General features: G+C 42.5%; 1 protein-coding gene across 1 annotated transcript in view; it reads right to left on the reverse strand.

The window, feature by feature from the left end:
- Window positions 1-7,832: 7,832 nt before the first annotated feature.
- Window positions 7,833-12,266, reverse strand: part of MORF4L1 (mortality factor 4 like 1) — a gene marked incomplete at its 5' end in the record, with an annotated part of 17,301 nt that continues 12,867 nt past the window's right edge. The window contains 4 exons of the mRNA XM_025050420.1: window positions 7,833-8,569; window positions 10,270-10,354; window positions 10,613-10,785; window positions 11,287-11,375. Coding sequence (XP_024906188.1) covers window positions 8,485-8,569; window positions 10,270-10,354; window positions 10,613-10,785; window positions 11,287-11,375 — 432 coding nt within the window. The remainder of the gene's footprint in view (window positions 8,570-10,269; window positions 10,355-10,612; window positions 10,786-11,286; window positions 11,376-12,266) is intronic.

Genomic DNA, 12,266 nt, shown 5'->3' on the forward strand with positions numbered 1-12,266 from the left:
CTGGTCATATCGGAGCCTTCGGGGTCCCAGACTAGTCTCCCCATGCAGGCATCTCTGTGTCTCAGCTCCGGGACCAGGAAGGAAAGCAATGATTTGGTCCTGAATAAAAGCGCGAAGCCGTCACCTATGTCGCAAGCATGGTGCTCAGCTCGCCAGGGGCTCAGCAGTGCTGGTACCACTCCTAGGCCCGCAGGATGGTCTGATCTCAGGCCAGAGAGCAGATCGAGGACATGCCGAAGCGCCCTGCTCCTTACATGCTTACACCCTCAGCAGTACATCTAACTTTAATCTCCCAGATGCAGCACCTCTGTGGCCGACCCCACCCCCTTCCTGGGGCAAGAACCGCCTCCCAGGCTCAGCTGCCGTCCTGTCTCTCAAGGCCAAAAACACATCTGTGCTTAGGGAACCATTCACTTCCCTTATTTCTTCTTCCTCATTTTCAATTCCTCTCTAATTATTCTCGATATTCTAGATGTCAAATATATATAATACTTATAAAGAATCTTTTACTTTGGTTTCATCTTCCCAGTTTTCCCCAACCAGACTCTCCCACTGAGGGCACTGGGACCAGCTCAGCCTGGCAACCCCGCTGCCTGGCAACCGGGCTTCTCAGCACATCGGCGTGAGCGGGACAACTGTGTGTTTGCATCATACGTGGTGACCGCTGCCCTCTCTCTCCTGGGCTCCTCACAGGGCTGAGCTCACCCCTCGGCCCAGACCCCCGTGAAAGCCAGCTGTGTCGTCCACAAGGAAGGACTCACACCATGCCATGAAGAGTATCTAACTCAGAATGGGTATGAGGTGGATCAATAGACTACTGGGTCATTCAGTTCCTTTCGACAAAGCACACAGGTTCTTGGTAACAAGTTCTGGGGCGCAGGAGCCACTGGGACAAAAATACAGTACATGTGCTTTCCTGCTTGCCACCCCGCCTCCACCCACTCCCCCCGCCGCCCCAGGGTCACACATGCAGACAGAAGGGCCGGACGCACGGAAGGATGTGGTGGATTTTGCACCTGCCTGGGCTTGACAGGTGTCTGAGTGAGAGCCAACGCCAGAGCAAGCATGACACTTCCTGCCATTTTAGACAAATCAAAAACAAGTCACCTTGTGTCGTTCGGAAGTTGGGGGGTTGGGGAGACACACTTTCCCTTCCTGAAACTGCCCAAGAGAGTAGATGGGTTGGCAGCACCTGCCCACAGGACTCGTGGAGTTGGGAGTGGAATGAAGTCTGGAACTCCTGCGGCAGGTAGGAGGTCAAAGCCAAGATTCTGGACAGATCTGTGAGGATGCAGAAGTCGCTAAGAAACCTGATAGAAGCCTGTGTGGAAAGAGAACAGTGGGCCAGGAGCAAAGGTCATCCGTCACAGAGGAATGAGGGGTCAGTGAGGAGCGCGAAGGGGACCGGTCTGCTGGGATGGGCCGCTAACGTGCTGAAAAGGACTGTACCTTCTGCATCTTCAGTTTTTACACAAACACGTTATTCAAACCTTATCAAATCAACTTCTCCAAATTTAACCTGTTTTTTAATGGCTGAATAATATTCTATGATGAGAATGAGCCCATGGCTTTTTGCCTGTTTTTAATCTTTCCCCCATTTGGAAAAAACGCAGGAATTTGATAACTAGGAGAATACTTTTCAATGAGGGCAGTTCTCTCCCCAAGGGGTGATCTATACGACGTATAAGGAGAAAGGAGGCAGAACAAAAGCCTCAACTGCTGTTTCTGACTGGGCCGGGACCTGAGGGACAGGGGAAGAGGCTACTTCTGAGAGTGTCCGGCCAAGTCCCCCAGCACGGGGAGCTCCTCCCGATTCTCACCGTCCGGCCTCCCTCTAACGCCCCCTACTGGCAGAACTTAACGAGAACCAAGCCACAGATAATTTAGTCCTAACCCCAGCGTCTGAGAGCTGGATACAGAGCTGACCCCAACAACTTCGAACCAATCCTGCCCTCCCCTTCCGATGCTCAGCATCCACATACCCGTCCCCACATCTGACCACCGTGAAGTAACAGCAGCACTGCCGGCTCTCACCCGACGAGATACAACTGTCCTACATACCAAGGAAGACACCCATGCTCGCCACCAAAAAGGAGGACAATGAGTGCAATGTTAATTACCCCCCAAGTCAAACAGTCCCCCTGAATATTTATCCTGCAACACAAGAAAACGCACATCGTTGCTAGTCCTCTAGAGCTCTCAAGGCCACACGCACAGCTGATGTCTGAAAACAACTTCCTAGTCCACGTTTTCCTTGCTCTCAGCCAACATCTCAGTTTTTTTTTGGGGGGGGGGTCACTTTTTTTTACCAGATGGAGTGACTCTAGATCATAACTAAAGTCTCAATCCTCAATGGCCTTATATTAAAGTTCTATTAAAGTTCACCTAGGGACATGGAAACAACCAGGAGGTACCCAGAGAATCCTCTGGGGTCCACAAATGACCTTCCCTGCGCCCGCCCCACTTCTCCTTGGTAACGAGCGCCAAGCATCCCAGCCAGGAAAGCAGGTCTCTTTACCTACTGCTTCAGTGGATGAAGACTCCACAAGGCTATCTCATCTTGTCCACTGGAACCTTGAGAGGGCTTTTCTCCTTGGGAACCAAAACTCCCAAACCAGCAAAACCCAAGGTTGCAGGAATGGGAAGCGAACACTCTGCGTTTGGCTTTTGAGGGGCCACTCCTACCTCTACGCAGGAATTCCCAGTCCTGTGTATTCTGAGAGCTCACCGGCACATCGGGCCATTCAGCCAAAGCACATGCTACGCCTCCTGAAATTTAGAATCTCCGTCTTTCAGATCTCTCAACTGGCATCACAGCTGAGTCTTCAGTAGTTAATCCCACCATTTCCTCAGGCTGATGGGGTATATCAGAAGCAATGTCATACAGAACACCATGATGGCAAATAAGGATGAGTCCACAGATAGCAGCATTGGCTAAAAAATTAGAGAAAGCAAATTCGTATCTAGTTATCCAGAATACACATCTACTCCAGTGAAGAGAAACGGGTATCCCCGCTACGATGGAAGGGATCCAAAGTAACCGACCTGTCACCACATGACTGAATGGTAACCCCAGACATGGCACCTTACCAGGCGTCGGCAGACTCAGCAATCAATGACGGCAAGTAAGTATCCAGGTGTTCAAGATACTTACCTGTTGCTGCATAACCAACCACACGGAAATTTAGTCACTTGAAAGTGACATTTCCTTTGCTCACAAACCTGTGATTTGGGCATGAGGACTTGGCAGCTCATCGCTGTTCCACCCAGCGTTGGCTGGGGAGGCAGCAGGTGGAGGTTATGGTCAGCGAAAGGCTCGCTCACTCACGTCTGGCGGAGATGAGACCTTAACAGGGACCGTGACTGGGACGCCCACAAGTGTTCTCTACCCGGGATAACACATGGAACCTAGTCTATCACAGACGTCCTTTGGCAAACTTTCACAGATGCAAGCATCTTCATTCATGATCTACACGACTTCCCTAGAAATGTTTGCACCAATCTCCCATACTGTATAGAGCTGTCAACATTTGGAAATTTTGCATAACTGAGTGAACCAGTATTTCCCAAGTGAAAAAACCCCCGCGTAGGCTGCCCTCGGGCTGCTCGGTGCGTGCACCAGGGCGCTACCACGTGGATAGGGTCTCGGCGCTGCAGGACGCAGAGGCCCGCTGTGTGCAGCACCTCCCGCAGTGGGTACCGCGAGCAGGAGCAGGTTGGCGCAAACAGTCCAACTCACTCCAGACCACTGCACCCCCGGCAAACATCACCAAAGAGGCAAGCCCCTCAATTCTTCTGGGTTCACCTCCCGCCACCAGGCTCAAAAGTGACCCCAGGCAAGCCCAGCAGAACTGCCCCGTGAAGCCCAGCAAACTCCCTGATTCATGAGAAAAGTCACTGTTTTAAGCCAACTACGTTTTGGAGTGGATAACACAATAGATAACTAAAACAATCTTCACCCTTATATTTTAGATGTGTCCTCATAAATGGTATACAGTTAGATTTTGTTTAACTGGTTTAATAATCTTTTAATTGAAGCACTTAGCCGTTTACATTGTTAGTGACATACTCAGGTTGAATATACCGTCTTATTATTTGTTGTACCTGTTCTGTTCCTTTTTTTAAAAAATCGAACTATTTTCTTATACTGGCAGTAAAACTCTTTAACTGTTCTTTTAATGGTTGGCCTAGATTCCACATGCTTTCCTGACAATCACCTTCTTCATGGACAATGAACGCACTTTTGTGTCACGGTTATCATTTTATATATAAACTCAACAGGACAGTATTATTATACTTTCATTTAGTAAACTTCCCACGTATCTATCATTTTCACTGAGCTTCATTTCTTCAAGCAACTCCAAAACTTTCTATACTAAATAGTATTTTCTTCTCCAGTTTCAGTCTATGATAAATTTTGCAATATTTTTCCATTTTGTTTGAAAGTTTTTATTGAAGGATGCTGTTCACTGGGTTGAGTTCAGTGGGCTTCCTGGCTCGCTAGACCTGACACTGTTTCTCCAGTTCTGCAGGCTGTCAGCTGCCGCCGCCGCCGCTGCAGCTCCTGCCCCATGCCCTCCTGCTCGTCCCCTCTGCGCTACCTTCCACGTTACCAACCAGCTGTGTCACTGCATTTGCTGTCTTTTACCATCTCTTTATTTTCCACCTTTGTCTCTGTCCCTCGAAATACATATTTCTTCCTATTTTCCAATATTTCTCTTTAGCTGTGTCTAATCTATTAAACCTTATATTAAGTTCCTATTTTAGCTATTATGTTTTGATTTTAGAACTCTCATTTGGTTCTTTTGAAGTTCTCCGCTTAAATTCTCAACTGCAACTCTTCTCTGAATACAGTAAGCAGTTATTTTAAACTGTGTCTTATAACCCCAATATCATCTGAATGACTTTTATTAAAAAACCAACTTAGGGTGTTCGTCCTTTGTTAAAAGTAAATTGAATCTAACAGTCTGTTGCTCAAAGAGATGCTTTTAATTTATTCTTCATCGTCTCGCATACCTAGCTAACTACATGCTGAACATCGTATTTGCAAATTTTTTTTGAGGAAATAATTACGTCTCACTCACCCATATCCCTAAGGTATAACCTTGTGGGGTCCTAATTTCTCGGCAGGCCCCCGTCCATGTTCTTTAGCCCAAGTGAGATTGTCAAAAGCACCAGTCAGGCTATCAGGCACACACTGTGACCTGGACAAACACCTGCAAGATAAAAGCAGCACTAACCATGGGCTTACGTCCTCAGACTGTTCTCCCTCAGATCCTGGCAATTAAGTCTTCCCCAGCTTCTTAGGTCGCCAATGCCTTCGGGCACACATTACTACAATTCTGCTTGTTTTCTAAGAGTCCTCCGTGGGAGGCTGGTCTGAGTTACCAAGTGTGCCACTATTTTACACTGGTTTTCGTGTTAAGTCTATATTGTTCCTTTTTCCATGTTTATAATTCTTTTTCTCTTTAAATATTTTTTAAAGGTTTCGTAAAGGTCCCTGCTTTTTTGTGCTCGCCTATGTATTTATAAAAAAAAAAAAAAAGTTATATTTTATCTTGTCATTTCTAGGCATTCTGTAGAAGGAGCAGTTTCAGATGATATTTGAAAATACTATACTGCCCCCCAGACAAGTCTCCAGACCTTAAAGAAAAACCATAAGTTCATAATTCCTGAAACATGGGATTTTTAATATACTGTAATATTGTTCTCCACTTGCTTTTTCCACTCAACAGCCCGAGAGAGCGAGCCTAGAGGCAAACAAACAAAAACAAAAGTCAATGACAACAAAAGCCCCGGCTGAAACAGCACGCTAAAGACAGGAGAAGCCGTGTTACTTAAGAGTTTGAACCTTACCCTGCCCTGACGCCACTCCCATGACTCGAACACTATTAAACAGCAAAGCAGTAGTTCTAAGGAAGGAAGCAGCACGACTGCTCTGCGTAAAAACTGGTGGCAGGTAGCGGGAAATGAATGAATGCATGGGGGGCAGGGAAGTGTTAGGACCAGAAAGCTATTAAAATACACACACCAAGGCAGACATAAAAGAGGCAGATAGGGAAAGCAAAAAATACCTAAGAATTGATAACTCAGTCGTTGAAGATGAATGGATATCTGTGTGGCTGGGCAATGGGAGATGGGGGGTTCAGGGGTGTGTTGTTTACAGCTGAAGGACCATGGGCAAGTACCTTAACCTATGTAACCTTGACTTCCTGTTTGTAATATACACTGCTAATGTATAAGCAGCTACTATTAACAAATGTCTTTAAGACAGATGGCAGTTACAGGGCTGCACAGAATCACACTCAGCAAAGGCCAAAAAAGAGAGAAGGGTTGATAAGCAGGCACGAAGTGACCTCAATTTTAGGAAATAATTTCAAAACTTTCAAGATACCACAACTGCTTAAACAACACAAAATTTTTAGAGTGCCTATTATGTAAACAAGGTACCAGGGCTCTGATACGCACAAATGCCACAGACGTGTCCAAGCTCAAAAACAAACTATTTCACTATATCCTAGTCCTAATAACAAAATTAGAGCCTACAGCTTTACGAATCTCTATTTCTCCATAAACATGTATATCGAGTTCTAAGACTGTACTAAAACATTAGTTTACTGTTTTACCATCAATTTGAAAAATTCACTTTAAATATACATGTATTAATATAAATATCAAATCATTCTCCTGTATACCTGAAACTAATGTCAATTATATCTCAATGAAACTATTTCACCACCTTTATACGTAAAGGTTAACTGAACGCAGCAGTAACAAGGAAAGGAAATGGAGGCAAAAAGCCAAGAAAGTATTCATTTAAATGCAGCTTCATCATCAGCCATGCATCTTCCTGTCCCTCAAGTCCATTCTTTTAATTTAACTGAACTGAATCACTAGTTCAAGGAATAAACTTAAGACTAAAATTCTAGATCACAGCACATGAGGTACCTAATGTAAAAGTCTCAAAGATGGCTGTGATCCAAACTGCAACGGTTAGTTTAATACTGGAAAGTGCAAATATTTATAAAGACCTACAAGTTTTTCAAAAAGTATTAGAACAAAATGGTTTTAAAAATTTTCTAATTAGTTACGTACGGTGATGGATAGCAACTAGACTTATTGTGATTTCATAATATATATGAATATTAAATCATTATGTTGTACAGCTGAAACTAATATATGTCAATTATACCTCAAGAAAAGTTTTAACATTAATCTAATTTCAATTTTTGGGAAGCAACAAATTAACTATCATCATTGGTTCAAGATTTCTTGACCCATATTAACGCCGGCTGCTCTAATTACTGCACAAGACATTCTGAAGCCACACTAAGAATTACTGGTAAATAAAAAAATACTCAAAATTACTTTAAAGATTAATGTCCAGGGAAGATCTTGCCTTCTTTAGTATCACTGGGCAAACCTACCAATGTTCTTCTATTCTTATGCTATTATTTAAGCGAGGGAGTCTTATTAAATAATTAAGAAAATTCTGAAAATTAGGAATTGTGAATATTGATAAACACCTTAAACAATTTTTGGCAGAAAGCAAACTGTCTGTCTCATAGGTGAAAATTCTCTTTAACGCTCAAAATAACAATAATTTAGGGAAAATAGAATAAGAGTCATGTGAACCTCTAACTTCTCAGCCAAAACTCAAGAGAACAAAATGCCAAAGCTGCTGTGGATTAGAGGTAGGTACTAAACCGAACTTCTCATTCCATAAAGGCCAAACAAGAAAAGTGAACACCTGCCTGAAAAATCAGTCTAAATCAAGAAGGAATACCCAATATACAAAGGTTTTGTAATACATCCACACAAGCACATTGCTCTTTGAAATTTAAAGAAAAAATTTATTGAAGATCTGAAAAACAATTCCTAAAAGATTGACTTTTCCAGAAAACTGCAGCTACACAATGCATTGCATCTATCATGTTAAAACGTGCATTAGACACAAATACAAAAACCATGAAACAAGCCACCACTCTTCAACGATCTGAGCAAAGAGAAAATGCCTAAGGAACAACATGGATGACTTGCAAAGGATGGGCTCTTTACTGTAAGCACCATTAAAAAAAAAGCACAAATGGATGTGTGTTCAGTTATATACACTGAATTGAACCTTTGGCACTAGGAATCAGAGCATTTTGTCATATAGCATTAACACGTATTATAAAAGTGCGTAGTGTCAAAGGAATAGAACCACCAGCATTCAAAAGCAGCTTTGTCAACTAGGCAATAGGACACTCTACAGTATGTCTCTCTGTTGTCCATCACTGAATACACTGGCAGCAACTTTGAAATGAAAAATAAAGGAAAGGAAAAAGGAGCTGTAACCCCTTTTATTTTCTCTGTTTAAAACCAAACGGAAAACAAACATCGATTCTGTTATACACTAACATTTTCAAAGTACATCATTTGTACAAGAGAAGGACTAAGAACAGAATGTGTACAGAGATCCAAACACAAGGGTAGGGAAGCGCCTCACACAGCTTTCCGGTGGTACTCAGGAGGGGCCACTTCATAGTCGCTGGCACTAAACAAAGTTGCAGAATTCTTTGCCAGGTATCTGGAAATAAAACGTTATTCATTATAACTGAAAAAGAACATCTTAATCCAAATCTCTTCTCACTTATATACAGAAGCCACTCAGAACATTTTAGCATATACTAAAATAATAATCACAACCTCACAGGAAAACCATGTAATTACAACTCAGACAATAGGGTTATGTAGCAGACAACGCCTAGAGTAACGACATTGAGTATTCTCTTATTTCAAAAACAGCAAACAGCCGTCTTCAGAATAAACAACTTGAGAGCCTGGCCTATAAAAGAATAACATCTAGGTCAGTGGTTCCCAACCTCTGTGGCACCAGGGACCGGCGCTCCTGAGACACTAATGCCTGAGAATCTGAGGAGGAGCTAAGGGGCGACGCCAGCGCTGGGGAGCGGCTGCAGATACAGAGGAAGCTTGCCCTGCTCGCCTGCCACTCACCTCCCGCTGTGTGCCCGATTCCTAACAGGCCATGGTACCGTACCGTTCTGTGGCCCGGGGGTTGGGGATCCCTGATCTGGGTGTTTTCTTTCTCTAAATATGTTCAGATATTGACAAGTAAACATCCAGTTTGACTTAAAATTAACACCGTAAAAATCCTAGGTACCTGAAATGTCTAGTAGAGCACTTTCGTTTCATAAAGAAATTGAAGTAAGCTGAGAGTATTTATTACTGGTAGAGCCTGGACTACACAGAGTACATTCCCCAGCTCTTGTTGCAGTTTAAGTTTTTATGAAAATATATATAGTGTCATTTTAAGAAAATTCAAATACAGAAACACATAAAGTAGAAATGGAAAACTCCCCCTCCTCCCCCCCAGTGCTCTGTCAAGCAGGAACTACTGTCCTCCAGATCTTTTCTGAGAACTGGCAACGGTTCTCTACCAATGAGGGAGCCACTCCGTACTCTCCACAGCAACTTGCCTGGGAATCTGTGCTTAAGTATCTCTACAGGACGAGCTCCCAGAAACTTAAAACGCACTGCCAAAATACCCTACCAAAACCCTCAGAAACCAGGATAGCCTTTCCCCCCATTTCTTCAATCCTTTTATTCTTAGCGAGTCTGACAAGAGATATTTTAATTATCATAATGCTGAACATTTTTTTGTACTCCCATTTCTCTGAATTTCTGTTCTATTTTTTGCTGGTTTGTTCACCTCTTTCTTACTGAATAAGAACTCTTCTTTGTGTAATTAAGATACCAGCTGTTTATCAGATATGTAATATGTGTTCCCTTCATCTTTGAGTATATTCTTATTGCAAAATTTTAACTTTTTAAATCAAACTTATCAACCGTTTCCTGTACTATGTAATTTTTAGCAAGACCATTCCCACTACAAAAAAACGATAAAAATACTGATCTACATTTTCCCTTTTGTTATCTTAATGGTTTTAATTTCAGATTTAAATTTTTGGTCCATCTAGAATTCTGATGCATGCCAGAAGTGCGGATCTGTTCCCTCCCACAGACTAGCCAGCTGTCCCCGTCACTATCCACTAGGCACTCCACTCCACCCTAGCGCTCTGGTATGCACTGTCGTTGGTGATGTTCCCAAACACCTGCACTGATACTGCTGCACTAACCATGGAGCTGCTCCTGCACCGATGCCTTCGGTGTCATTATAGTTTAATATCCATAGTGTCCATCTCTGAGTAATTTTCAGTTTACTATACTCACTCATGTTTTGAATTTCAAGCATGCCCTTAGACTTACTTTAGGAAATCATGAAGATAATTCAGTAATAAAGCAAGGCTCTTCTCATCCAGAGGCGTATAGGCCAACATCGCTCCAATTCGTACTATTTAAACAAAAGAATTTAGTTACATCGAAGGTAGCACTATAAGCATTTAATTATGTGAGTCCTTTAAAAGACATGATTTTATAAACTCTTGATTTTAAAGCAAATTTGAAGTTTATCATTTTAGACAAAAGTTCAAATTGGAATGGAATCATGTTCTAGAATGTTATTTCATGTTACCCCTTCGTATCACTGAGTAAAGACAAACATATTAAAGGCCTCAAGAAAAAAACTTTGTTTTCTAAACGGCGTTATTACCAAATAATCTCAGTAGATGTGGCGCTCCGTACACCTGGGACATGGGTGCATCCGGGTGGTCTGCGAGGATTTCGGCATACTGAGGCCTCTCAAATTTGTAGAGCAGCTGAGTGCCCAGCATCACATTGAAGTACTCCTTAATCCCTGCCACGACTTCATTAACAGCGTACTCCCTGGGAAGCGAGCAAAGATGTTTACTTTCAAAACAGATTGTGGGAAAGGAATGAAAGATGGGGATTAATTCAACCAACCTGAGAGTAGGGATTAGATTAAAGGCTGAACTAATGAGGATGAATTTTTACTAAACAAAATTTTTTAAAGAGATTTAACAAGAGCACAAGAAATCAATTTCAAAACAAATAAATAAATATAAATAAACCAGGTGAGGAGACTGCAGCCCTCAGACTAAGAATGATTTTTACATTTTAAAATGATTGCTCTTTCAAGGGTTATATATGTAGAAGGAGCTTCAATTTTACCTAAAATATTTACTATGTAGCCCTTTAAGAAAAAGTTAGCCAGCCAAAACCCTTGTCAAACCAACGAAATGTATTTTACTATTTTTGATGGTATTGTTTTAAAGTATACGCTTCAGATAATTTATTTGGAAATAAGAACATTTAAAAGAAAAATGTCTCTTTGGGGGTATACTTCAAGGATGTGTATGTTCTTACTTATTATCTGTGTTTCCTCGAGATTTCTTGTAATTTGCATAATCCTCCAGAATGGAATCCACGTTCTTCTTGGCAGGAAGATAAAAGAGCTACAAAAACAAAAATACACTTGAATAGTAGTATTCTTTTTAAAGGAAAATTATTCTGGAAAAGCTTGAATGCAATAAAATATCACCCAATAGTATTACGAAAACAGGAAAAGGAATTGTTCAGTATTTGAAACATGGCTAATGTGGCCAAAGAACTAAAATTTTAATTTTACTTAATTTCAATTAAATAGCCCAATGTGGCTAGTGAGTGCTATACTGGACAGCTGAGCTCCGAAGACTGGTAAGCTGCGGGACGCACAGACACCGCCAGTGTGCAGGGAACACACTGCACGTCAATGTACCTCCACCTTACCAATGGTTCACTGCGTGTGCTAAGCCCAGACCGTCTGAAGCAGTCACATGGCTTCTCTTTTCATGCTCACATCAACGCTGAGGTAGGTACCGTTACTCCACTAAATGTGCAACTAAAACAAAAGCAAGCTGAGGAACTGGTCCCAACTCAGACTGAAACGGTGGGGCCGAGGTTTGAATCCTAGCCTGACGTCCACATACCGCAGATGGCTGATGTGCCTACGTCTCACAATCCTCAAGCAGTCCCTCTCTTCCCTGACCCACTGCCCATGCCATCTGTTGTACGAGATCGAGTCACCTGTCCTACAGAATTCCTCGTTCTGGACTTTAACGACGATGGTACACTTCTGATGTTACACACGTGCCCCATGACATCCCCATTTCCTGTACACTAGGAATTAGACCTAGGAGCCTGACTGGACTCAGGTTCTTTTGGAGACCTTGAATATCTTGCAGGTGGCACTGTGTGCTTCCCATTTCACTCCATCAGCAGGGACATTATGTGAGGATGCCCCATTTTCAATGTTAGTAAGACAGGAAACACATGCTTCTTAGCCTCTATCAGTTTTCGGAATAATT

The sequence above is a fragment of the Pteropus alecto genome, unplaced genomic scaffold (assembly GCF_000325575.1).
Source record: "Pteropus alecto unplaced genomic scaffold, ASM32557v1 scaffold60, whole genome shotgun sequence".
NCBI classification, from domain to species: domain Eukaryota; kingdom Metazoa; phylum Chordata; class Mammalia; order Chiroptera; family Pteropodidae; genus Pteropus; species Pteropus alecto.